The 27,974-nt window shown below is 39.3% G+C and overlaps 1 protein-coding gene across 1 annotated transcript in view; it reads left to right on the top strand.

Annotated features, from left to right (window-relative positions):
- Nucleotides 1–456: 456 nt before the first annotated feature.
- The window catches only part of LOC103149552 (apolipophorins), a 30,699-nt gene continuing 3,181 nt past the window's right edge, over nt 457–27,974 (top strand). Inside the window, exons 1-33 of the mRNA XM_007568768.2 lie at nt 457–812; nt 993–1,040; nt 1,816–1,982; nt 2,065–2,135; nt 2,365–2,530; nt 2,911–3,048; nt 3,621–3,798; nt 5,045–5,172; nt 5,502–5,605; nt 6,739–6,904; nt 6,984–7,169; nt 7,282–7,434; nt 8,814–8,958; nt 9,183–9,341; nt 10,842–10,960; nt 11,050–11,241; nt 13,367–13,525; nt 14,640–14,824; nt 14,904–15,086; nt 18,057–18,148; nt 18,736–18,905; nt 19,313–19,466; nt 19,553–19,629; nt 19,707–19,887; nt 19,971–20,132; nt 21,192–21,325; nt 22,001–22,159; nt 22,240–22,423; nt 22,513–22,724; nt 23,542–23,730; nt 23,847–23,989; nt 25,206–25,365; nt 25,452–25,535. Coding sequence (XP_007568830.2) covers nt 749–812; nt 993–1,040; nt 1,816–1,982; nt 2,065–2,135; nt 2,365–2,530; nt 2,911–3,048; nt 3,621–3,798; nt 5,045–5,172; nt 5,502–5,605; nt 6,739–6,904; nt 6,984–7,169; nt 7,282–7,434; nt 8,814–8,958; nt 9,183–9,341; nt 10,842–10,960; nt 11,050–11,241; nt 13,367–13,525; nt 14,640–14,824; nt 14,904–15,086; nt 18,057–18,148; nt 18,736–18,905; nt 19,313–19,466; nt 19,553–19,629; nt 19,707–19,887; nt 19,971–20,132; nt 21,192–21,325; nt 22,001–22,159; nt 22,240–22,423; nt 22,513–22,724; nt 23,542–23,730; nt 23,847–23,989; nt 25,206–25,365; nt 25,452–25,535 — 4,812 coding nt within the window. The 5' untranslated portion in view covers nt 457–748. The remainder of the gene's footprint in view (nt 813–992; nt 1,041–1,815; nt 1,983–2,064; nt 2,136–2,364; nt 2,531–2,910; nt 3,049–3,620; nt 3,799–5,044; nt 5,173–5,501; nt 5,606–6,738; nt 6,905–6,983; nt 7,170–7,281; nt 7,435–8,813; nt 8,959–9,182; nt 9,342–10,841; nt 10,961–11,049; nt 11,242–13,366; nt 13,526–14,639; nt 14,825–14,903; nt 15,087–18,056; nt 18,149–18,735; nt 18,906–19,312; nt 19,467–19,552; nt 19,630–19,706; nt 19,888–19,970; nt 20,133–21,191; nt 21,326–22,000; nt 22,160–22,239; nt 22,424–22,512; nt 22,725–23,541; nt 23,731–23,846; nt 23,990–25,205; nt 25,366–25,451; nt 25,536–27,974) is intronic.

Genomic DNA, 27,974 nt, shown 5'->3' with positions numbered 1-27,974 from the left:
GGGTCACTCTTTCGTCAAGTTTTCCATCAGGATTGATGTAACAGAGATTTATGGGATGTTATTTATTTCTGATTTAAACTTCTCTCCATCTTCCTCCGGTCTGCTGTGTTGTTTGGACTACATGCTGTTTGTTCTCCAATGTTCTCTAACAAAACCTGCGAGGCCAGAAACAGAAGAGATGGATTTACTGAGTGTAATTCCACACATTTAGAATCGATTTGCTAACTATGAAACTTGAAAACAATTGGTTAGACTGGAATTTATTTAGTATTTCTGTGTAAAGTGGAGTAAATGCTTGCTACAAATTTAGAAATGTCTCATTTTCCTTCCTCTTTCCAATTATCTACCATTTTCACATAAAATTCTAATAAAATACATTAAAGTTCTGTGGTTGAAACATGTCAAAATGTGGAAAAGTCACTGAATACAAGTACTTTTACAAGCAGATGTGTGTGTTCCATATAGTAAACCTTCATTTTCTCTACATATGTGCCTCATGTGTCCAATTTGGCCACACATCTTCATGTGTTTTGAGTCTCGAGGCCTCGCCAATGATTGGCCCGTTGAGTGTTTGTAGCTTTTAGCTCGGAATCTGCGTCCTGATTGGCCGCTGTGAGCAGGATGGGTCACAGTGGAAGTCCACATACAAGCCCGGTCATTGAGTTAAGCGAACAGAGCTTGGCTTTCATCCCTCATGTACATGTTGGGGTTGCCGAGGCTGCCGGACCTGCGCTGACTCTGGGTTGCTATGGCCGTGTCCGTGTTGCTGCTTGCTTATCCACATGTTATTTTGGTTTTTCTACTTCTTCATGGTAAGAGTTGAGATTTTTTTTATTTCATATTAATGTTTGTGGAGAAATTTGAATATACAATTTAATCTCATCTTTTTAAAGGCATGAGATGATGAGAGTGCGTTTATCATCACAACTGTTTACCTTAAAGTTGAGTTGTTCTTTTGTTTTTGTTTTTCTTCTGGACCTTATGCTTAGTAGGTGAATGTCTTCTGGTGGAGCCAAACATCTGTGACACAAGTTGTCTTGGTGAGATATTTTGTTCTTGCACAGAACAAAGCTGTTTAAAATTGTTGCATGCAAATAGAGCTAAAAAATGGGAATAATTGATAATTGAAATAATCATCAACTAATTTAGTGATAAATTAATCGTTAAGTGGAGCATAGAGACTGTAAAGAAGGGCATTTGCTGAAAGAGCAACACTGTAATTGAGCTAAAATGGAACAAAATACATATACATTTTGCAATGAAGATAAAAAAACTTTTTGTATGTAAAAATATTTTACCCAAAACTCCTCAAGCGGCAAAGATTTTGCTATGCCTGGCTCAAAATTGTAAAAAAAAAATAAAGAAACCTACAGTTTAGCACCTTTTGCTATCCAATTATTAATCAGTTAATCCAAAAGGTAGTTACCAGAGCAGCACCACACTGTACTGATGACATTATTGATGTTAAACTGAGCAGAGAGGCCTAAGCTTTTCACATGTTGATGTTAGAAGCACGTGAACAAAATGTTTACTTTCATGTTTGAAAAATGAATTGAACTTTGTTTATTTGCACTCTCTTGTATTTCTCATATTGCATAAAATAAGTTTAAACGATGAAATGAAAAGTGCAGAATGTGTCAAATTTTTATGCGATTAATCGTCAGAAGAATTGATAAGTAAAATAATTGTTAGCTCCAGTCCTACATGCAAACACACCAGTAATGTAAAAAAAAAAAAGGTCTTTTTTTTTTCAAAAGCAGAAAGTTAGCATTTAATTTTAAATTTTAATTGTGTTTTTTAATTCTACACCCGTAGGGTCTCAGAGCACTGACTTCTCCGCTCAGAAAGGGGTGAGATACACCTACAGGTACAGCACGGCCATCAGCACCACCCTCCATGGCTCGGGCGGAGGCCGGAGCGGGCTGGCCCTGGACTGCATGGTGGACATCGAGGCGGTCTCCGACTGCCACCTAACCATGCAGGTCGGCTCTCGTTCATAGCCGCTCTGAGCCGACTATCTAAAACATGTTGTGTTGTGGTTTCAAGTGTCTGCCTGTCCAACAGATAAGAAATTCCCAGATAAAGCGTCTGTCCTCTCAGAGGGAACACTCTGTCCTGCATCTAAAAACTTTGAGGTAACACCCTTTAAAGCTTTCTTTGAAAATTTTTATTATTTTAACTCATAGTTGTGTCTGCGCTCTGTTTGTTGCAACCTTATACCCCTTTGGAATGCTTCAGCTATGACTCCTATTATAGGGATACTCGGTTCAGATGTGCCTCTTCTATTTGTTCTCTTGTCTTGGGAGGAGGCTGAGGAGGAGGAGGAGGAGGAAGATGGGCTCATCTGGTGTTTTTGTTTCCCAGGGAGTCACTGGAGAGAACGCGCCTCAAGTTCTCCCTCCAGGGGGGAAAGGTCACAGCCCTCTGCCTCCAGGAGGGGGAGCAGGTGTGGGCTCTCAACATTAAACGGGCTCTACTGAGCATGCTCCAGACCTCCCCCATGGTCGCCAAATTCAGAGAAGAGACAGAGGTGAGGGGATGGAGACGACATGAGTCTGAACTGATTCACGTTTTCACAAACTTCGCCACAGTTCACTGGAATTTGACAAATACCTTTTGAACGCAAACTACTAAAGTATTTTTTGTCTAGTTTCCAGTACAAATATCTTATTACACTTGAAAGTTACTTAGAAGAAGCTTTTTAGCAAGATATAGAAGCTTGTCTTAAGTCAATAACTTCTTAATATGAAAAGGTTCTAGCTCCATTGGCAGATAGTTTCAGTTATGAAATGGGAAGCATGTCTTTTGTGAAATTATCTGCCAGTGGAACTAATCCTTTTTCATCTATATTAAGGACTTACTTCTGTTGCGCTGTTCATTTAAAGGACTTGCGCCGATGTTTTTCCTCAGACTGATGTTCATGGAACATGCACCAGCAGATACGAGAGGCGAGGACCATCACTGCTGAAGAGCAGAGATCTGAGGCAGTGCCAACAGTCCAGGCTGGACCGCCTGTGGCCTCATTCAGTCACTCTGACTGAAGACACGGTGAGTTCCTCTGTCCTAAAGCACGACAATGTGTTAGGGCCTTTGGAGACAGAAAAAAAAAGGGTTGAATATCTGCCAAAAAACTCAAAGTTTGAGATCAATCTAGAAACAATGTGGAAATTTCTGAGTTTGAAAAGTCGAAATATTGCTACAAAAACTCAGAGTTTAAGATTAATCTCAGAAGTTTTGTTGAAACAAAATGTGGAAATTCTTGAGTCTAAAAAGTTGAAAATTTGCTAGAAGATACTCAGAAATTTTGAGATAAGTCTTGGAAATCGATGAGAAAAAAATGTGGAAGCTTTTGATTTTCAAAAGTTTAAAATGTTACATTTCTGAAGTTTTTTCCAAAAAATCTTTGAGATTCTTTTTATGGAAAATTACCCCTTTTTTTCCATCTATAACGATGTTAAAACATCGTCGTACTAAACTAATTTCAACAAGTAATTTTATTTTTGCCGTTTGGACTCAGGATGTAGAAAAACACTTAACTTTATGACAACTCCAAAGATGAAAGATTCATTATCACTTCAGATGTTTATAATGGAATATGTCATGTGACTTCCTTGGTCTAGATGGTGCGGATGGAGCTGCACTGTGTCCAGCGGCCTGGCCAGTTGATGGTGGAAGAAGTTAACTGTACTGAGGTTGTAACATTGGCAGCTTCCTTGACGCCGTTGGGGCCTGTAAAGACAAAGAGTGTTTCCACGTTGCTCCTGCTCAAAACCCAGCCGGGAGCATCTACCGGAGCAGGTCAGCATGACGATTCTACTTCCACTCCTTAGTACAGGGCTGTCCAAACTTTTTGTCACAGGAGCCAAAGTCATTAAGTCACATTTGCTCATGGGCTAAAAGGAATAAAAACAAAATTAAAATCAGTCCAATATTTTTGTAGGAAATGGGTGTTAATCATTGTTGATCTAAAACTTGAAAAGTAAGTTTTGCATATTTGCTGTATTAAGAGACAAACATCTAATTTTCAAATTCCTTTGGATTCAATTAACCAAATAAATTCTCAATTGCAAGAACAGAATTTGGGTCACTTTCTTTCAAAGTTTGCTGCAACCAACGTTCACATTTTATTAAAAGTCTTCTGGATAGACGTGATTCTACTTCTCATAGAGGTTGCAAAAAGACGAATACTTTGTGTTGTACATAAAGTGGCAGTGTTATGTCTAATCGACTTTACATAATGTTGTAATGTTATTTCCTCATCAAAAACATACCTGGAGTGTTGTTTTGATTCTTTCATGCATGTTTGAGAAATCCTTTCATCTCCATGGCAACCATTCAGCTGTGCAAAACGCCTGGGTGGACCTAGCTCTGCCTTCGAGGAAGAAGCTCCTTTTCTTAGCTGCGTTTGTGAGCTTCCAAGCTTTCACCTCATACAGCATCTCTCTTCACAGAGCTCCTTCAGACTAGCCTGCAGTAATTAGCAAACATCTGGTGGAACTGCACGTCTGTTGAGTTCATCATAGGAGCTACTTCTCAGTGAAATGCTGGTAAAAACAGGTCGATAGAGGAGAGATGTTGTAGTGGCTTCCTGAAGGTGGTATTTCAGAAAAAGCAGGTTTTTTTTTTAAAGAGACAGAGGTTCAACTTGTAGCCATTAAATGAAAAATGTCAAATTTCTTATAAGTCATGTTTGATTTATATACAGCCTTTTATAACAAGTGAATATTACTTGATTGTGCTATAAATTGGCAGTATGTGCCTGGAAAGCACATAACACTGCCCCTTTAACATTCTCCATTGTAAAAAAAAAATCTGTCAATAATAATTTGAACCCTGGTTGAAAATGAAGAGCTTCTGTCTCCATTACCCACCTCTACTGGACGGGGCCAAATTTGTATGGTTCTTTAACTGCAGCTGGGGGCATCCCAAATCAGTCCAAGTGTCACAAACAGCCCCCGAGCCGCACTTTGGACACAACCTGCCTTAGTCGCAGTACTTCCTGACAGACATGCAGTCAGATCCACATATTCTTTTGCTCCATCAGAGTCCCTGAGTCCTGGTGTGTTCACTGACCTGCGGTTTGAAGATGAAGGCCCTTCAAGGCCGACAAGTCTCCAGGAAGTTGGTCGGACCATCGCGTTGCTATGCAGCGTTGCCTCAGATCCACAGCTGGTAACCTACAGTCTGTTTTCACCCACCTTCACTTCTTCTGTTTTTATTCTGTTCTTCACTTCACTGTTTTTATTTAGCAGTGAAGATGAATAAAGCAACATTGCTAACACTCTGCCAGATCACTGAGTGCATGTTTGTATTTGTGTGTCATGGTTCCCCCCCTGGGATCCCAGAGTCTCCTGGGAAGGTAATCATACTCAGTCTGACAGTCTTTCTGACTGTATATTCGTAAGGGATGTTTTATGTTTTCGGAACAAATGCTTATAAAGTAACATCAATCATGTGATGGAAACAACATCAATTTAACAATGTGTCTAATCTTCTTCTAGATTTCCCAGGACTTCCTGGAGCTGGTGTTCCAGCTCAAAGACATGACTCTTCCTCAACTCAAAACACTTTGGCAAGAATCTTCTTTCAAGTGCAGAAATGACTGGTCAGTTGGTCCATAACGGCTATATTCGTGTATCTTGATCAGTGCTTTAGTTTACAGTGTCAAAAATGAGACATCTGCTGAACTCTACCAGTGATTAGGAAGCCATATTGTCAATGCAAATAAATATCAGCTAGTTCAGTCCATCTATGGCGTCCATCTATGGCATATAAAATAGAGTGTCAAATTGTGATGTGTTTATTGTATCAACTCATATATCTTATAAACTGTGATCTCACATCCAGTAAAGCTGGTCATGGGAAACTCAGGTGAAACATAATCAGGTTGTTCTGCTGTTGTTACAAACACCAGAACAACTTGAGACTCTTTGGGCGAATGGAAAGCATCAGAACAATCTGCTCATACTTACTTCTTTTATCACATATGACAGATTTCATAACTTATTAATTTCTGTGTTTTTGTCCTTTAAAAATATAATTAACAGTATTAGCTGTGTGCATTACAAATGTGCACAAATCTTTGTCTATATTCTGCTAATGTCGAAAAAACACAACTTTGCAGTTGCGGCGTTTCCATTAAATAAGAAATGAAATAAAAATCACATGTGAATACGTTTGTTCCTGCAAAAAAATCATTAAGAATATTGGCAGCGACGGATGTAAACAATATTTATAATTCAGGATCACTCATGTTTGTATGTAGCCCCTTATATTTGGTAGTGGCTACATATCTGGCATTTTGGGGAAATTGTAGTCGACAATTTTACAGAAGAGTTATGGATTCAACACGTTCCAATGACACTTTTTTGTGATGCTGTGAGCTCTGGTGGAGCCAGAAAAAAACAAACTATCATCTTCCATCTACTTCCTGTTGTCTTCTTTGTCATTTCCGCCAATCCAGCTGTTGATCACGTGACTCCTGTGATGCGAAAAAAAAGTTTTCCCATTGCAGTTCTGTGAAACACATCTACTTTGGTATAACCGAAAAACAACCTGTTTTATCCAAAAATGTGATTTTTTTTTTCTTTTTAATTGGCATGTTTGAAATTTCAATTTGCACAGTTTTCTGGTTAATGGAAACACAGCTGTTTGAAGCTCATTGGTTCAAAACAGATTTTCTTACTTCAGAGGTTAAAGGTCATACAGATGGATACTGATGTTAGCTATTGTTGACAGGCAACCACTACTGGAGGCATTGCCAGCATGTGGATCTGAAAACTGCATTCTGCTGCTGACTGAGCTGGTGCTGAATAATGAACTGGAGGAAGGGCAGGTTAACTCTTTCCTGACCACCTTAGCCCTCATCCCACACCCATCACCTCAGATCATTGGCTCCATCAACGTAAGACCTGTTCACAGCAACCGCTGAGTTCATCCATGCAATATATCACTTAAAAACTGAGATGTTGATTCTTTTTAAGGGTTTTTTGGTGCGTCAAGAGCTACGGGCCAAAGCGATGCTGGCTGGATCATCTCTCATCTATCAGATGTGCCAAAGGTTTCAAGCTTCCTGCGGTGAAACACCTCAGGTTCAGTTTTTCATGCAGACAATTCAGGAAACCCTGAATGCAGGGTGTGGGGAAAAGGAACCTCATCAAATCAGAGAGGTACGACGTCTTCAAGCTGAAGTCAGTGCCCTTTAATGCACAAACCATGTCTTTGAAATGGATTGTGAAATACTTGACTGCCCATTTGCAGATATAATTGTGTGTCTTCCAGCTTATTTATGCATTGAAATCCGTTGGAAACAGTGGTGTGAATGCAGCATCCTTTATTCCTCTGTTGAGTCGCTGCCTGCTGGGCCACCAAACTGAGCTGGAGCTCAAAGTCGCCGCAGTCCAAGCTTTCAGACGCTTTCCATGCTCAGCTGACGTGAGTTGATTCTTAAAACCAGTGGTGGACAGTAATGGAGTACATTTACTAGGATTTTTTGAGTATCTTTACTTTATTTGAGTATTTATTTTCTTGGGAAACTTATGACTTCAACACCACTATATTTCAAAAATACAACAACATATAAAAGCTACTAGAAAAAAAAAGAAAAGGAAAAGTACATTTCTGACAAAAACTCAGAAATTTTTAAATTAATTTCTGAAATTTTCTAGAAAAACTAGGACATTTCTTATTTTCAAAATTTGAACAGTTTTGACTTTTGAAATACAGAAAATTCCTTCTATAAAAAGATCAATCTCAAAATGTGATTCTTTTCTATAAAACTTTTGACTTTTCAAACTCAGAAATTTCCAAATGTTTTTGAAATGTCAACGTTTCTTTTGTAGAAAATGTCTGAGTTTTTAAAAAAAAATTTAATCCCCCTCCGGATATTTACTCCTTTTTAAAATAATACGCCGTCTTACTTCCTTTTGGCTCCGCATAGTTTTGTAGTATGCTGTTGCTTTTTTTATTTACTGAAATTCAATTGGCCACACGCTATGCTCTTCACAAGATGGGGAACCAATCACAGTCGCGCTCACAGCTGATATTTGGAATTAGGTCATCCTCGCCAAGTGTCTTGTGCTGAGCTGCCGCTTTTAGCCTAACTAACTCAATGATGGAGAGAAACTCAAGTGGACTAGATGACCTCATTTTAGCTCGGTGTTTTATGTTTGTAAGCTTCTCTGTTTAGTATGGCATTATTTATAGTTACCAATGTTGCTGTCTGTTGGGAAAACATAGCTTCTCCTGTTTTTATCCTTTTGGAGAGACGTTTTAAATATTTATTTTTCCTGAAGTTTAAGTGGTGTAGACGTTTGTAACAGAGTGGTTCAACATGTCAATACATCATGAGGTGGTTTCAGCCAGTTAAAAGGTTCTGTAAAAACATTACGAAAACAATCCCAGCAATGTACTGCTATTGGAATATACGAATTATGCTTTTGAATACTTAGATATTTTCAAAAGTAAGTACTTTGAGTTGAGTACGCTTTTACTTGTAGTTGAGTAACATTTAACCATGACTGTCAATACTTTTACTCATGTACTAGAGTTGAATACTTTGTCCACCACTGACTAAAACCATAGTCAAGTCAGAACCAAGATGTAAAAACTAGCAAACACTTTAAAATATAGTCTTTGCCCCAATTAGATTAATTAAGTATTCACTGACTTAATAGTCTAAGTTAGAACATAACAAAATCAAATCCCCATTAAGGCATGTTTAAATGTAGTGATAATTGCTTTGCTATGCGCTCTGGGTTGAGGTGAAGTGGTCAGATCGTAATCAGTTACTGAAAGCGGTTTCCTTCTCTCAGCGGTCGGTGCTGTTGCAGCTGTACAGATGTTCCCGGGAGGATCTTGAGGTCAGGATCGCTGCATACCAGCAGCTCATGCTCTGCCCCGACCAGGAAGTGTTTGAAGTGGTGAAGACAACACTGAAGAACGAGACCTCCAGCCAAGGTCCGATCTGTGCTTGGACAAGACACCCAGAATATGTAGCACAAGTCTAAATAACAATTCGGAGTTTAATATTGTCTTTAAACATATCATAAATACTTGTTTTAAGTTGAGAATTTATTCAGATTAGTTTTTAGTAGGACTGTACAGGCAAGACTATCTCCTTGGACCTTTTTTGCGTTATATTTTTTTGGAAATAATTTCCCTTTCTTCTTTTGTCTTTCCAGTGGGGTCCTTTGTGTGGAGTCATCTCACTAATATCCTGCGGAGTGAGGACCCCGTGAAGCAGACATTAATTCAGCTTCTGCCTGATGACATTATAAGCAGAGATTTTGAGGCAGAGTTTTGGAAATATTCCTCATATTCAGATCATACTTTTGTTTCAGGTAAAAGGAGGGAGAGCATATTTATTGTGGATGCTAATCTTAGCATCATTGTTTTTACAACGGTCCCTTTTGGTTGCTTGTGTTTGGCTTGTAACTCTTTTCCAAGTGTGACGTTAAGAAAAACAGAAGAGTTGCAAAAGAGAGACACCACGTACAAAAACTCCTCCTTTTCTCTAATTTTACATCAAAAATCTGAACTGGCAAATGTTGCAGTGAGGGTTAAGTTAACCCTACCATCAGTGACCTTCAGTATTTTGGGCAATCTCATAAGTGACAGCAGCCTCTGGTCCTATTAGCTAAATGCTATATTAGCATGTAAAATTCTGGCTAATACTTGGGGATATATTAGCCAACAATCATTGCGATGTAAATATTGCACACATGAACATGATATGTTTGTGATATATTATGCAGCCTAACTCTTATCCCATGGAGAAGTTTTATAAAACGTTGCTGTAGTGAATGGAAGTAGTTTAAAGTCTCACTTTCCACATATTGTGAGTTCATTATAAAACCTTGTTATAGAGAAAAAATCTTCATATACTTTCCATGAATGTCAGCAGATGATGCTGACATCTGACGCACAAAAGTAAAAAGTTTGGTGAAATAACACATTTTCTAAATGGAGGAACTTTTTGCTACAACCAACGCTGATGCCACTACATGGCATGAAATGTTTCGTCCTTTTCCCTCATCCTTGGGTTGCTTCTTCCAGTGAAGTGGATATTCTCAATGAACCCCCAGGTTGTGCAGAGATGCAGTTGTTTCAAATTAAAGGGGTGGAAAGTGTTTTAACTGTCATGATTCCGGTTTGGGTGAGGTGAGACGCAGGTAGGCCAGGATGATGATGAAAATAATTAATTTTAATGAAAAGTCCAACAGAGACGGTACAGGGAACAGACTGATGACATCACACACGACGAGGATCCGACACAGACAAAGACAACAGGTGGGGTTAAATACACAGGGAAGGTAATCAGGGAACGGGATACAGCTGGGAGCAATCAACAGGGAAGACAGATTCACAGGGGAAACTGGACTAACAGAAAAACTACACAGATCCTAACATTAACAAGACTTTTGGTAACTAAAGAGAAAAATCTGCCCTCCTTAAGTTTCACAAACCAGCTCACTTTTCCTGTGTAGAAGAATTTTTGAGGAAGTAAGAGTGCTTACTCTATTCTTTTCTATACTTCTCAGGACCTCACATCCATATTGGAAGGTTTCCGTTAACGTTTCTGTTTAAACCATTTAGCATTTGTCTGATTTCTCAGTGTATAGGATTGGACTTTTCCTTTTAACGAAAGGCTCTTAGTCAGAAAACAATGTTTAAAAATGACTTTCCTGCTTTAAATAAGGTATAAAGCTTTTCTGAATTCTTACTCTTAGCATGGTCATTGTATATTTTGTGATACTAAGAAATAGTTTAGAAAAAAGAAAAAGTCTTAAAAATTAGCATGTGTTATTAATGGTGTAATGCCTGTTTCTTCTCCATTTCAGGCTTTGGAATAAAGAATCTAGAAACATCCCTGATTTTCTCTCCGAAGTCCTTTCTGCCCAGATCGATCTCAGCCAACCTGACAATGTATCTGCATGGCAGAGCTCACAACCTTCTGGAGGCGAGTTTCACAAGCAGCATATTATTAATAATCCGTAGCGCTAAAGTAAACGCAATATTGAGTGGGCCACATTTTCTTTCTTCCTTCAGGTGGACTTACATATGGAGAACTTTGAGCCACTTCTGAGGAGCGCCTTTGGTCAGAAGACGGAGGGCGAGCCAACTGCTAAAAGTGGAAAACAAGAGACGAGGAGGAGAAGAAGAGCAGATGACGGAAACAGAAGAGAGAAAGAAACGTGTTTGTCCGACACCGAGGGTTATCTGCGCCAGGCCAGGGCTATGGTAGGAAACAGAGCTGATAAGTTCTGACATTTAGATAGCAGACTCTGCAGGGAGCCGAGGAAGCTTTTAAAGCTGCACCAAATCCCTACAGCAACAGATCCACCTGGTGTCCCAAACTATTCAGCTACTCATAACATCTGACAACAACAACCTGAGTTTTGTGATTATTTCATTTCTAAATGGAAAAAGCTATCAAAACCGACCTGACTCTATATGGAAAAAATTAAAAAGTAAATGTAATTAAAAAAAAAAAAAGTTTTTGGTCCAGTCTCAAAGGGTACACCCAGTCCTGACTAGTGCCAGACCTTTAGTGCAAAGAAATCACTCAAATAGAACCCATCTGACAACATGAAGTAGGCTAGGAGATCAGGGCCCAGTGTAAAGAAATTCTAAAACAGAAAAGAAACAAAGTCATCAACATCTGTCTGTCTGGAGAAGGTTAAAAAGCATTGATAAGACTTCGGGTCTCCAGCAAATGAAGTGCGATCTATTATCTATAAATGGAGAAAACATGGAACAGTGAAGAACCTCCCATGGAGAGGTCGATCTTCCAAAAGTAGGCATCATGGATTCAGCCAGAGAAAACAAGAGAACCCGGGACATCTAAAGCATTACAATCGTCCCTCGTCACAGTTAAGGTCAACGTTCATAACTCAACAATAATAAAAGAGACTGGAAGCACTGCTGACTAAAAATAAAATAAAGAAAATCATGAAGAAAATGTCTGACAAAAACCTCATGAACTTAAAGTAAGAAAGTAAATAATGTCTTTTAGAGGCCTGCTAAAAGTTTGGATCCAATTTGGCTTGACCTTAAAAAGTCAGTATTACGAAAAATTGACTTTTTTTTTTTTAGCTTTACATCATGTTATAATGTTACTCCCTAATCAAAAACATATCTCAAATCCCACTTTGATTCTTTCATGCATGTTTGAGAAATCCTTGAATCTCCCCTGTCAACCAGCTGTGCAAAACGCCTTTAAATAGGCCATTCATGAAAACCTCCAATGTGGCTGAAACAAAACAAAGAAAAACAACAAAACGTCTAACAGTCATACCCACCATCCTCAATCTGCCTTAAGAGTTCTATCACACATTCCCTCCACTCTTTGTAAAACAATAACAAGATTTGTGTGGATGACAGGTTGCATGAGATGCTGCTCTCTCAGATAAAAAGCTGCTTTGAGAACAGATGAAACCAACTGATGTATATTTTTGTTAAAATAACAAGGAGTTGTCCTTAAAAAAGAATAAAAATATCTCCATTCTCCTAATCACGTAGTGTAAATATTGTGGTGCCAGCATCACAGGCCTGTTTTGCTGCAGGATATTCGTGGTTGTAAAGCAATGATACATTTTGCATCACGCCAGCGAATGGTAAAGAGAAACTGTCAGGACATCTGTCTGACGTTCATCTCGAGAGAAAATGGGTCAGACAGCAAAACAATGACCCAAAGCATTACAAGTCATTCAACCAAAGAATGGCCGGAGAAGAATAAAGTTAATGTTGTGGAATGGCCAAGTCAAAGACCAACATCCTGACCTCAATCCAGCAGAAACATGGTGGAAGGACCTGAAGGGAGCCGGTCATGGGAGACCCCCTGTTGGAGTCTGGAGTTAATTTATCCGCCAAGATGACGGGTTTGGCCGACCAGCGGTGCCCAGACAGCCAGAGGCAAAAATTCCTTTAGCAGTTTGTTTTAACGGACACATTCTGTATATGTTTTAATTCAGTATTCTATTTAGAAATTAAGAAGAGTTTAACAATGAGCTAAAGAAACATCCAGCCATCCATTGTCTATACCCAGTCATCCTCGTCGGGTCGGGTTGGGTCGGGGGTACTGGTTTTCATCTCCAGTGGTCACTGGGAGAGCGGTGTGGTTCATCCTGGACAGGTTGCCAGTTCATTGCAGAGCAACATGGACACACTCTTGACATTTGTGGGGTTGTAAATTTATGTCTGAGTCTTACAATGGACTTACAAGCAGATCATATTCACATTCCAAATTTAGTCAACTTCCAATAAAAGTATTGATCATTTCTAATTAAGAGATTTATAAAAAATTCTGCATGTTTTTGATGCATTTGTGTTTGTTTGTTTGTTTGTTTTTTAAATGTCTTTGCAGTTGTTTGGAAGAAGGAAAGCAGACGAGGAAAAGCCGAGGTGTCGGGTTTCTGTGAAGATCTTCGGGAACGAGCTCAGTGTGTTCACATGTGACGACGTCTCTGACCAAATCCATCAAGGTTCCCTCAGCCTGGCTGGGCTGGCTGTCAAACTGCTCAAGGTAACATCCAGCTTATAGGGATGAAAATTAACACTTTTTGTTATAGCTTTCATCAAAAATCTTATTTTTTTCCAGATGAAATGGAGATAAAAAGTAAATAAAAACAAAAACCTAATACCAATACAAACGTAAGCTCTTCTACAAAGGCCGATCATTGTGTTAATGCTAATAACAATGGGATGGAAACAGCTGGAAGAAGATGCAACCCATTAAGATTTAACACATAGTAACTAGTGAGACATTATCTTTGCATAAATTGCATATCCTAATTATGATCTTTGACTGTTCAAACTTAATTGGTATATTTTCAAATAACAAAAGTCAATATTTGTCTGTTTATTGCAAATATATAAATTCATATTATTACTTGCCTCTACAGAGTAACTGGACCTTCTGTAATGGCTCCTAAAATATTTGGCTAAACATGATAAACAACAAACTATTGTTTATTTTTATTTATTTATTTTTTTCTATTTTTTTATATGTATTACAAAAGGTGTTTTTAGCAGCTTTTGCACAAAAAATGACAGTACCAGTAATATTTGTTTACATCTATTTTTCTTGCCATTATTTTAGCAAATCTGCTTTTTCTGCATCATTTCCAACTAATATTTGCATCCTATCAAAGAAAAACACAGACATCCTCTTTTAGCAAAAGTTTTATGTTCTTCCTTAATTTAAAACTTATAAATAGAAATATTTTTGTGGTTCATTTGAAAATTCCTATACTCTATTTTTTTTTTTTTTGTATTATACATTGCCTTTTTTTTCCATGTTATGTAATATTTATGGCTCTAATCGAGTTTTATTTAACTGGAATTGGAGGGAAAAAAACGGCTCTTTAGATTATAACTTATGGAGACCCTTGCCATAGAGGACAGGTTTGAAGTAAACAAAGATGCAAAGTGATTCTGAAAATTCTTTCCTCTTTTACTTCTGACTTTACTCAACTAAATTCTCTGTAAACTCAGTTGACCAATGGCTGCAGTGCCCACAAGCTGATTGAATTGTCAGTAAAACCATTTCAGTCGAAGAGGACTGATACTGATACTCCGAGGTCTGTTTGCAGCCCATCACCCCCACCGTTTTTCCTTCCTTCTGCTTTGTCCTGCAGGGTCATGAGGTTCATCTGAGCCACAGGGGTGTGCTGATGGCTGAGGAACTGCGATTGCCCTCCCTGTCTGGCGTCCCCATCAACCTGGGCATCAATATGACCTCTCTCCTTTCACTGCACCTGAAAGGCAGAGTTAACTACAGGGACACTTCTCACTTTTCCCTGAATGGATACGTCCGTCCCAAGTAGTGCCGAGTTTACAGTCTTAACAGCGGCCACATGGTTAGTCTATCAGCAGAGTGTAACTGGTGTCTTTGTTCCCAGTGCTTATGTGGGCTTGTCAGCCAGGATGGGGGTGGACGGTGCTCCAGGTCAGGCCGCGGTTGAATGGCTCGCCGAGCTCAGGAGCTCCCCCAGCCTGGATGGGAGCTTCCAGCTGCAAGAGGGCCGGGAAGTCCGAGTCACCCTGAACACACCGCAGGACTTCATGGACGTTATCTCTGTCAGGTAAGCGTTGGCGTTTAATGCCGCTGTAGGCTAGCTTTTCTTATTTGAGCCAACTTTATTTGGGTTTGCTTTTGTCAATAAAGTTAAAAAAATAAACAACTCTTAAGATGTACATGTAAGTCTAAGTGTTTATTTATCCAACTTGTCTCATCCCCCCCACCCCCCCAAAAAAAACGACATCTGATTGGATGATTTCTCTCCACTGCTGTCTGGTTTCTTCAAAACACATGGCAGAAATTCAGTTTTTGTCATGAGGTTTTATTTAGTGTTGATCTTGTTTTCATTCTGGAAAAAGAAGTAAATTGATTAAAACTATGACCAAAATGCTTCCTTGACAAAATGAACACTGTGCCACATTATTATTCATTTAATTTTGAGTTGGTCCCCCTTTTGACAGAAAAACAGCCCAAACACACTTAGACACTGAGCCCACAAGACATTTGAAGTCCTGCTGTGACATCTGACACCAAGCTGTCAGTGGCAGACACTTAGAAAATTTAGGTTTGGATCATTTAAATACAGTTAGACCCCCGGTGTATCGAACTACATTGATGAGATTTCTAACCATTTAAATGGAAAATTTCACATTTTGATGTGAATTTAACTGTTATAATAAAAGGAAAACAATAATCCTCTATACATCAATAAAAAGAGATTCTGAGTGTTTATAAAAATTCCCTGCTAGGATCTAAATAGACAAGTCTAGTTAGTCATTCCCATTGCAACAGATGTGACATATTCATGAAGCAAACATTTCAGTCTAGCCAGCTAAATAATAATTTTGCGAGGCTAGCTAGCTGAACAAAAAATGTAACAAAATAAGACGTTACTCCTCCACTTATCCAGCCCACATCACCAATAATCACCTTAATTCTTTGATCACTTTTCTTCCTCTGTTTACTTTTCCTTCTGTTTTTCCAAGCCACTAAATTTCTTTAGATGCCACGTGTCCAGTTTACTTTTCTTGTTAACTGCAGCTTGCTATGCCACCTCATGCATGACATTGTAGTCCAGTAATACGACCAAACACTAATGACCAAATATTGGCCTCATAATGGTAAAAGAACAAAAAACAGTCACAGGTAATCTTTGCAGTTTGTTTTATTTAAATCGTACCATTTGTTTTTCAAGCATGTGAAACATGTAACAAATATATGAGATGACTTTAGATAAAGACAGGAGATTTGAACTTTCCTGAGATGAGGTGAACATGCAGATTTGGGGCCCCCTGCTGGCTAGGGGGCCCATCTGTGGAGATGTGTCAAGATGTCACAACTCGCGTCAAGCTTGTTTGTGTTGTAAAAACGCACTTAATGAAACAACAGAAATAAAAAGATGGCGTTGTATGAAACACGCTGACTGTCTCTTTGTAATTAGATAATCTGGTCCTCTACTGTGGCATCAGCTTTCTTCTATTGAGTAATCTGTTGGGTAGCAGCATCACAAGCATCATTAAGAAAAGATTTGAAAGATAGATCTGGAATGCTAGCTTGGACACAGAGATGTGGGCAGTACTACCAGTGTGACTTGCAGCATACACTCTTCATAAGATATTGCTTGATGACCCGACGTGTCTCATGTAAGCTCTAGCTCCTTGTAGAATTTTTTTTGTTTTATGATCTATGAATGTCCGTTATTCCCTTTGATCAGCTGGAAAGTCCCAACAACACAAAATAGGAAATTGAAATAGATCTAAAAATATAGTGTTCCCTATCTTCCTTGGGAGTAGAAATAAAACTAACAACAAACTGCATTAAAAGGCCTATAATGTCCTTTTAATGCATTGTAAAGGCCATTATGGGATCATGGAACTGGTTGTCTCAGTTGTATGCTGAGGATGGCAGATGACAAGTTTACCTCTGTATAGACCCATTGCATGTTTTTGTTTACATCCGGAATTTCGTGCATGCACACAACCCTCTGGAGAGCAAAGAGACGATTCTTTTACTTGCCATCCAGAGCCACGCTGCTGTGGTAGAATGATTCCATTACGAAAAAGAAACCTGGAGATGTAGCTACTATTAATTTAGTGCAGTGCGAAACAGCAAAAGGAAAAATAAAGCAGAAAAAACATTGAAGAACTCAAAACCTTTTGTATTCTTTTTTTCTCACTGTCTGTGCTAAACACAGACCTGTTGCCATAGCAACTGACTGTCACCAGCTCCACTAGTGCATCAGGATTCAAAATGTTAAGATTGTCAAAGCCAAGCCAGCATAACTAACCCACTCCCCTCTCCGTCACCATTTTTTGTTTTAATAAAACTTTTTCGTGACCTTGATGTCTAGTGCTCATAGTGTTGACAATTAATAGCAAAGCACTGTGATGCTTTTTCCTTCATGTATCACACGTACATTTAATATTTAGCGAGTGACGCTGACAGCTAAAACCAATGGTAGTCATTGTTGGCCAGCCATTTTTTGCCCTCCACTTGCACACATGACGTCTGTAGAAAACACTAAATGTATTTGAACAGCATATTTGAGGATGGTGACACAGAGCTTAGCCAAGAGAAAATTCCCAGCAGGCTCTGAGTTTTAAGCCACTCCCCTTTGATTCCACAATCCCAACTGCATTGTCTGAATGCTCACAGATGTGATTATGGCCGACCATTTTGTATGACGTGAGAGGACAAAGTGATCCTTAATGGTGGGTTTGTGGTTGTGTGGTTATTATCTAACTGTGATGCCAAAGAGGCTACTAGTTCCAACAGTGGGCCACTAAACTATTTGTACGTGCCGTATACTGGACAGTTAAAGGGAATGGCTACTAGACCTCAGAGAAATCTAAAATGAGAGCCCCATCATTTTAAACTCTAGAGTAGAACAGTCTTTATTTTCAATGCTTACACAAATATATTGATAAATAATTTAAAATTTAAAGGTGGCACTGTTGTAGCGCTGATACAGTTAGCGTCACAGCTACATTCCCATTGTTTCTGAAAATTGACATGCAACCTCTATGCTGTCCAGCTCCAGAGTGTTTCAGCTCAGCGGAGACCACAGGGAGGAGATGAAGGGACCAAAGAGTCGGATCCAGAAGACCACCTGCACGCCGAAAAGCTGTGAGTTTGTAGTCATGGCTTTACCTTCTCTGCTTTCTCTGCTATTTTGCTAAAATGATCCTAAATGAATCATCAGTGTTACCTTCTCTACTAAAGAGACACTGGGTTAGTTCTGACTCGATACACACATTTTCTTTCAATGGGGGGAAAAAAACATAGAGAGAAGGCAGCAGAGAAGTCCACAACTTGTATTTTCAAATCAAAGTTTGAAAATACAAATTGAAAAAGTTTTTCGCTGAATCCATACTAATATCTATAAGTCTATCAATCTGTTAATGAACCCATCATATCACTCTATTGTCATTTCATTATATAAGTTATACCATGCAAGGAGAATTAAATTGATTAAAAAAAAAGAAATGAATTAAAAAAATGGAAGCAGCTGAATCAAAATAGACTTCATAAACGGTTTGAATCAGAAAGTTGCTGTTTCTCTCACTATTCCACAGCCAACTAAACCTAAACAATATCTTTACTTCACACTGTCCACACTCATATAAAAGTTGCATTTTTTAAAACATATTTTCCAATATTCTCCCATTGTTTTCTAACGTTGTGTTTTGTAAGTGAACTATGGTGTCCTGCAGGGTCTAAACTGATTGGCTGGCAGCTGTGCTCCAATGTGTCATACCCTTCACTTCCCTCTGGTGTCGCTCTGCCCCCCACTGGACCGGCCCATCTGTCGCTCCGACTGCTGAAGCTGGACAGAGGCCTCCACTACTACCTGCTGGAGGCTGCTTACTCATTACATTACAAGGTATGCATACACTGTTACTACTCACCCATTCAATAAGTTAGGATATTATTGAAAAGCTCGTTTATTTTAGGAACTTTGTCACTGACTGAAACAGTTTAAAAGCCTTTGTTTCTGTCAATTATTATGATTTTCCACATATAGCTCACAAAAACATGACGTTTGAAATTGAAATATTACGTTCGACCAAAAATAAAACATTATTGAAAACAGAAATGTATGCCAAATTAAAAGTATGTTTAATATCTGCATTTAGCAAGTTACACTGTTGTTTACTTTGTGGTTGCATTGTGTCAAACTGTGAAACAGAGTTGTAATGTTGATGGGTCATCTTCATGCGTTGTAAAGGACACCCTTAGTTATGCCGTAAAAGAGCTACTCTATTCATTGTCTGTCCTGTTTTAACCTAGAGGGGGACCTGGCTACCCAGAGAGGCCTCCATCCACCTCCTCCTTGCCACGCCCCAGTCCTCCATTCCCAGGGACATGTCTCTGGACCTGGCCTTCAGCTCCCACAGAGTGCTGCTGAGAATCAAACACCCACAGAAAACCATTGTCTTACAGGGTCAGATCCAGAGGAAGCATGAAACGGATTCGGGGGTTTCTCAGATATCGAGCCTCTTAAGACTTGTTCTTTCTATCTTTCTTTAGGTCAGTTTGATCAAGAGATGAATATAAAATCTGGGAAGCTTGAGCTTATAATTGACAATGTCCATTTTTATATCATGGTAAGTATTATATAAAAAGTTTGGAGGTATATTTGTTGAGAATCGATTAAACGTAGCCTTTTTTCTTGTCTCTGCAGGGTTTGGTGGACAGCACTAGCCTTCAGTCAGAGGAGAGAACGCGCTACCACCTGGAAGCTAAGATGGCCGCCGATCAACGCCCCGTGATTTTGTCTGCTAATATTACCCGTGGATTGGGCAGGAAGAGCAGCCTCTCCGCTACTCTGAAGAACGTGTTCAGAGAGACGGCTTCGCTCTCAGGTGACACTCTGCTGCTTTCAGGTCCTGAAAACGTCCATCTGCTTTTACAGATGCCACAGAACTAGCAGCTGTGTGTTGTTTAGTGGCTCTGGAGCGGCGGCAGGACCTAAGCAGCAGCAGCAGCCAGTACTCTGTGGAGGCGGAACTTTTCTTACCTGGACTGGTGGGCAGCAGGATGCTGGGACTGATGGAACAGAAGGGGGCGCTGTGGAGCTCCATCCTTAGGGTCAAATATGGGCTGAGAGGTGAGAACAGATTATGACCACCGCAGTGTTAGCAGCAAGCTGCCATCTTGAAATGAGGGTTTCAGTTTACATGTAGAGTATGTTGTGAAAATTAATTTTGATTTGCATTAGAAACTACTTAAAATGTAAAATCTATGAAAAATAAATAAGTGGTGGTGGGCACTGCCAGCTAAAGGGTTAGTTCAGGTAGTTATAAGCGCTAATCATAAACATTAGCTCTGCTAATGCTACAACAGTAGGTTAAAACAACATTTAGCCAAACTAATACTAACATGCTAAATTCAACCTGATACATGGGATAAATTTGTTATTGAGAACATATAGTTGTGATTCTTTTTGGACCTTTCACACATAATTTTACTTTCATATTCGTTGAGTATTTTTGGCTAATTGTTATTTGGTCAGAAAATACGTAGGGCAGTTTAATCATGTAACTTTTTGGTTGCTACCTGTTGGCCAGAACTAATGTGAAAGTAAAATAAACAAAACATTCAGTGGATTTTAAACTGTTTACAATAAAACTATTGACTATGTTCTACAGTGATGCTTATGGGTACAGAATAAATGTCTTTTGATGCACTGCATCAGGGGTGGAGAATGTGAAGAGAGAGAACAGGACTGCAAAATAGATTTTTCGCACGTCAAAATAAGAGCATGAGCAGAAACGTCTAGCTAACGGAAGAAGTCCTGAGAGTCGGTAAAAACAAAAACAAAACTTCAACACAGATGTCAACTGAAGGTTTAGAAAACAGCCAAGTAAATTAGCGTTTCAGAATATATCTGGAAAAATGAATTCAGGGGAAGCTAGGTGCGCCAAATGTTCTTATCGTTAGGAAAAACACAAAAGTGCTAAATGAAAAACTAGCTTCGCTTTTGGCACATTAGTGGATTAGCGAAAGTGTGCCAACCACTGTATAACAAGTTGAGGATTAAAAAAAAAAGAAAACTAACAAAAATAATAAATTTATGGTCCAGACCTGCTCCACAATTATGGCACAATATGTAATGATTGTCATTATGGTCAGTTTTCTATAATGTGTGTTTTCTCCGTCCTCACAGGGGACTCCAGGAACCTGCATCAGGAGTGCTACACATCCCAGAGACTGAGGAGAGGGAGGGACTCCAACCTCACGTACATCATGAGAGCTGATCATGAATTCTACTGCACTAACATGGAACCCATCAACCACAAGGTGACACTGAACACACAGCAGGACATCTGGTGAAAGACGTGCAAGAAGCTTAAAACGAATGTAACTTTTATGGCAACAGCATCATGTAACACTAAAAATGAGAAAATACAAACTGTTTAAAAAAAACTGTTGGCACAATTATTGGCACCTTGAGCAAGTCTTAATGTAACTAAATCTTTTTTAACATATATATGTACTTTGCTTTTTAAAGGGGCAGAATTGGGTAAAAACTACTTTTTTGAGCTTCAGATCCTGTTATAATGTCTCTCCTCAAAAACATACCTGAAGTGTTGGTTTGATTCTTTCATGCATGTTTACAAAATCCTTTAATCTCTTGTGGCAACCAACCTTTCAGCTGAGTAAAACACCTGGGTGAACCTGGCTCCGCCTTCGAGTCACAGTTTCCAAGCTTCTGCCTCACTGAGCAGCCCTCCCCCACAACACCCCAATCAGCTCCTTCAGACTAACCATCAGCAATTAGCAAACACCTGGTGGAACTATGAATCAACTGAACTCACTATATGAGCTACTTCTCAATGCAACGCTGGTAAAAACGTTGTTACAAGGTTAATAGAGGAGCCATGTTGACAACCAAGCGAGCTAAACCTTATAATTCTTGAGTCATTCTGATAGAAATGTGTTACAATGAGAAGTGATCTAGATGTCTGTGAACAGATCCACATGAAGCATGAAGAAAGCCCCAGCCACATCAAATCCGTCCTGGACCTGAGCTACGGCAAACACTGGGACGAGATCAACAACAAATACACGCTGCTCCTCAGTCAGTCCTTCAAAAACCAGTCCACACAAAACCACACCAGTTACACATTGGAGGTAAATACTCCTTATTTTATCCACAGTTTTTTTTTTTTATAAATTGTGTTCCAAAAGGTGACATGTTCTTTCCCTTCCAGTTTAACCTCCAGGTGCCTGAGAAGAACTTGAACTACAGGACTCAGCTGATGCACTCTCGCCTGCTGCAGCACGGCTCTGAGAGCAGCACTCACCTAAAAATCAACTACAACAGCCTGATGCCTCTGGTGGCGGGGTTACATTGGAAGAGCCCCCCCGAAAACTCCCTTCATAAGAAATGGGAAGGTGTGACACCGTAGTGTGTATTTGGATGTGGGGAACAACTAAGCACCTGCATCCAACCCGCTGACCATTACCTCTGTGTTTCCGTCCAGGCACGTTCAGCATGGACACACCTGGACAGTACATCTACGCCGCCTACAGGCTGAGCCGGCCAAACCGCCATGCCCTGCAGCTCACCTCGGAACTGACGGCCAGCAAGTGGCTGAGCATCCGCAACCTGGTTCTGGATGGGTTCTACAGGGACCGGGGCAGAGAGAAGGCAGCGCGCCTGGAGGTCCACACACCAGCTGCTACCTACATCCAGGTAAAACACACATGAGCTGAACAGTAACAGCCGAGTGACTTATGGTGCCTTGAAGAGATGTGCATCTTTCACATTTTCCTGCCTTTAACATTGGGGTCGTAACACAAGATGGCAAGATGTTTTATAAGTATATGAAAAGTTTGGCATGCATTTGAATTCAAGCTCCCGGCACTAGTAAAATCCTACCAAGTATTTTGGGTCAGTTTTTTTAGTGCAAATATCTTAGTGCACTTCAGATAAGAGAAAACTATCTTACAAGTAAGTTTTCAACATGAAGCTGCAGTTTCCAAACTTCCCACCTCCTGCCTCAAAGAGCAGCCCTCCGCCACATCTCTCCCACTCGGCTCCTTTAGACTAGCCAGCAGCAATTAGCAAACACCTGGTGGAACTGTGCACCTACTGAGCTCATTATCGGAGCTTCTTCTCAGTATAACAACACTGGTAAAAACGTTATTAGAAGGTCAATAGAGAAGTCACATTGTGATAACTTCATGATGGTACAGTTTCATAGAGCAGTTTTTAAAGAGACAGATGCCCATTTTCAAGTCATTGAATTAAAAAGTAAATTTTCTTTTGTCATATTTGACATGTGTAGCATTTTTATTAGCCACTGGAGGTAACACAGTTACTTGATTGTGCTATAAAATGTGCCTGGAAAATACATAATATTGCCCCTTCTAATGAATAAAAGTTAGGAGGCAAAATAAATAGATTAAAATCAGGAATCAAATATTGGATTAAAAAAAGGGGGAGGTTTATTTTGAAGCCATACCGTCCGGCCCTACTTTGATGTCTCATAATCTGTGTCTCTCTCCAGGCGGGGGTTTGGGGCGCGGTGGAGAAGCAGGCGGTGAAAGCCCACGGCTCCTTAGCTTCACTCTGGACTCCTCCTCTGAAGGCGAACGTCTCTCTGGAGAGCTCTAAATCCAGCCACGCCCTGCTGATGAGCGCCACATGTGGCAGGCAAAATGTCAGCTTCACTGCTGCTGTAAGCGGTGCTGATAAGGTGGGTGGAGACAGTGGGCTGGGAGAGCCTCATTTATTTACAGTATAATTGTGTCAGTCTTTTTGCTGCTTGTGTAACGTCCTCATAAGCCGTCTTTGTTTACGGACATGTTGAAGAATTTGAAGAAGAGGCAGGCGATATTAAAGATGGGCATCACCAAGCCGAAGAGTCCGACCATGGAAGTGGAGTTAGAGGGATGGGTGGAGGAGCTGAGGAGAGACAGGAAGATGTATCAGAAAGCAGCCCAACTCCAATTTAGGTGTGTGTTTCAGTCTGGAGGACGAATCCCCCTCTGAACGTTGAAGCTGAAGTTAGAATCTGATTGACAGCTTCTGATTCAGCACTTGAATGTTTTATCTTAAACAGAATTATTTCGTTTAACTTGTAAAATCTGAAATAAGTGAAATTTCTGAGTCTGTTTTACCACTTTAGATCAGGTCCAGGTTGAAAACGACGCTTAAGCAGAATTTCTTTACACAAATGACAGATTGTACAAAACATAATAACTGTGTTTCCATTGACCATACAATTGAACAATTTGAAAATTAATTTGCTTAATGGAAACACCAATTTAAAAAAAAAAACTTATTTTTTTGATAAAATTTTGCTGCTAGGATAACATAAGTCTTTTGGGCCAGATTGAAATTGGTTTATTTCATGAAGCTGTAAACGAAACACGTTTTTTTTTCACATCACGAGTCACATGATCAACAACCGGATGCTGCCACTTGCACAAATCTCGAAGAAGACAACAGGAAGTTGGAGGATTTCGAAGAATGATTTTTAATGATATACCATGTGAACAAACTCATTTATGTGTAATTTTAATTGTGCTTTTTATTTAATGGAAACACAGCAGTTACGAAATTGTGTTATTTCGACATTAGCGGAATATTAAAGTTTTGTAATGGAAATGCAGCTACTGTTATTTCCCAAACATTGCAAACCAGTATTTATTTTCTAGAGTCATTTGCATAGAATAATTATGCACAGGTTTCACAGCTGAATCTCATGTAAGTCATAAAGTTGATCAAAGTTTCTCAAATGCAAACGTGTTTTATCGAATTTCTCATGAGCGTGGAATAACTCTGTTTGTTTGTAATGCAACATAAACAGTGTTGTATTCTATGTGTGGCTCTTGTACTTTTTAAGATGAACCCCATTTAAAGTGGTGGCAAGCCAAAAGAAAATACCCTAAAAATCAGTCCTATAGTCATCAAAAAGGTTTCACAAACCCCAAAGTATGATTTCTATAATCTGTCATCTGTACAGATTATTCTGTATATTCAGATACCAACTATGAACGTACAGATACATTGGCACCAATATCCTTAACTTTAGACATTGGTGATCAGCTGGTATTGGCCAGAATTGGAACCTGAAGCTGTGAATCATATGCCAACTTCAGCATCATCGTCACCAAATTAGCTGCAGTTTACCTGCAAGCAGGAAGTAACAGCTGCCATCTCACACAGACAGCCCTTCCAGAACTTTCCTCAGACCCTTCTTCTGCGGGAAACCTTCACTGTGGACCTTGCTAAAGGCCTCTACATTTTGGAGTCTAAAGCCGGTTTCCACGACAACAAAGAGGTCATCCACACGTTGACTCTCGGCTATAAACCACCAAGCCCATCTGTAAGTGATTTGCTTGGTATTTCATTCCCTAAGAGAAAGTAACTGAGCTGCATTCAGTGACCTTTGTGCTTAAATATGACCTGCAGGTTTGTTCTGCACTCATCCACACGTTCAGCTTTGACACTTTTCCTTCAGACTCTGAGGTCTGTGTGACTGCCACCAGTAACCAGGTAAGCTCCGCCTCTTCAGAACACTAAAGGTTTTTGTTGTTTTTGTTTTTTATCTGAAGAGACTGAAACCAGAAGTGACAGGAAGTGAAATTTATTCCACCGCTAACAACTCCAAAACTATTTCAACATCTTAGCTTTTATATTCTTTTACATGTCATGCAGGGCGGCACTGCCGCCGTAGAGTAATTCCGTTATCTCAATCAAGCTACTGTTATCTGTATCGCTAGCTCGCTGTTACTGTCTCTTACTCTGTTATTGTCGAGTTACAATATCTGGGATCATGAGCGCCCCCTGCCATGATCCTCACCTCGGATCTGTCCTCTGCCGTTTATGATCGCTCCTCCGCACGCGAAGCGAAACACGATACACAGTTGGTGGCAGTAAAAAAACCCATGTACATTATAAGCAAAATTATGAAAAATCAGTCCATATTTTAAATGTTTTTTTAGCCATTTTATTGGCGACGTACAGACAGGAGGAGCATGCTCTCACAGAATGGCAGCCAGCGCAGTTAGCGAGAGGTTGATCAATCCCAGGTGAGGCTCAGCTCACTGCTGCCTCACCGGCTGGGCTTCTGAGCATTTGAATGGAAAAATGCGAAAATTTAGCAATTTTGAAGAAAAAGTAATCAAAATTGGTTAAGCTAAATGAAAAATAGGTACTTTATAGTACAAACCACAGAGTGTAAATAGCAATATATTTTATTATATATTATTTTTCCATGATGACAGCCAGGTCAGACCGCACGTCACTGTTATATTTCTAAACGTCATCACTTGACTGCATCCAACATATTGTAGTACATGGAAAAGTATTACATATTGTCATTTGATGTTTTTTTTTCCGTTGACTAGCATCAGTTAAGCCAGTCAGTAAAAAGCTTATTTTCAGTTACATATTTAATTATAATTGTTGTGCTCCCTTTATAGATAGTGTTAGTTCTATAAGGTACAGCCACCACGAGCATCCGGTAAAGGATGAGAGGAGAGATTTCAGGTCCAGACTTTCTTTAATAGTCAGAAGAAGTACAGAAGACAAATTTTAAAAAGCTAATATTTTTACTCGCTCTAAACAGTTATTTCTAATTTGTCCAGCAGATGGCAGCAAGAGACCACAAATAAACCACATATCATAATCTTAAGTCTTTAAATTGTCATATATATGTATTTAAGTTGCATAGATATACAAATCCTGTTTAAATACTAACAAAACTTACATTTATTCATTTGCACGCTCCCAATCTCTTGAACAAAGAGCTCTGAACGGTCTCCAACAATTACTTCGTCAACTTTCTGTTCATCTAACACTGAACATGTGCTCTTACAGCAACGACGGCTATTGGCAGATTGAAATTAGATTGAACCAATCACAGCAAACATTACTCAGACGACTTCCTGAGCTCTTAAAGTGATACACTGTTATATTAGTCCATTTTCAATAATAATAAAACAAAAGATTTTTGTTGAAACGTTAACAAAACAATTTCCTTGATAGATGAATCCTGCACCTAAACTACAGCAAGAGAACTGAAGTAAAAAAAAACAAAAAAGCCACGGTAAAGACAGAAAAGGTACAAAAAAACATAGTGAAATAAAATTACGCATTTTCTTATAAACTGTTGATAGTTTTCTTTTCGACAACAGTGAACTCAGCTTTGAAAAATAAACAAAAACCCAAAAGTTATTTTAGTGCACTTCTCTCTAAGTTATATATAAACGTTCTTCAAATTAAAACGTTTTTTTTCTCTCAGAAAAAAAACAAAACAACTAGACCCAAGGAAGTGCAGCATGTCACAATGCACACATATAACAATATACCATTCTTCAAAATAAGAGCATAAAATTCTAACCACCATACAATTCTTAGCCATTTATAGTATCCCGTTCATTAATGTCAATTTGGTAGTGGTCTTATTTTATCACTCAATTTTAAACAGTCATAGTAGCCCAGGCTAGCTACGCTGACAACATGCTAGCCAACGTCAAAACAATAAGGTAATGGTTTGTAGCTATGGAAACCAGTGACAGTTTAAAAGCTCGCTGGCCCTTGCTACAGTCAAGTTGCGCGCGCATCCGTTGTGTTAGTAAAACATCCATAAGACATGCCCGCTCTGAATTTCAAATGAAACTGTGACATCACAATATAACTTCAAAGGCAGAATTCTGACAACACCAGCGATTATAAAAGCTCCGCACAGTGATCTACTTTCATCACAACCTGTTAGCAGCTGTTGTTGATAGTTTCTATTGAGAAGTTGCTTAGCAGTTTAAAGTCAGATCTTCAACTTGTTTGGTGCACATTTCTTTTGAAACTTAACGTGAAATCTTTACCGAGTTTCTAGACAAGTGATTTATTGTAGAACCGGAAACAAGCATAAGCCTCAATGAAGTCTGATCAGCCTGGAGTAGAAGAGGTTACATTGGAGGACATCGAAAAGGA

The sequence above is a fragment of the Poecilia formosa genome, unplaced genomic scaffold, assembly GCF_000485575.1.
Source record: "Poecilia formosa unplaced genomic scaffold, Poecilia_formosa-5.1.2 Scaffold230, whole genome shotgun sequence".
Taxonomy (NCBI): domain Eukaryota; kingdom Metazoa; phylum Chordata; class Actinopteri; order Cyprinodontiformes; family Poeciliidae; genus Poecilia; species Poecilia formosa.
Note: the sequence above shows the minus strand (reverse complement) of the source record. Positions and strands in the feature narration are given on the sequence as shown.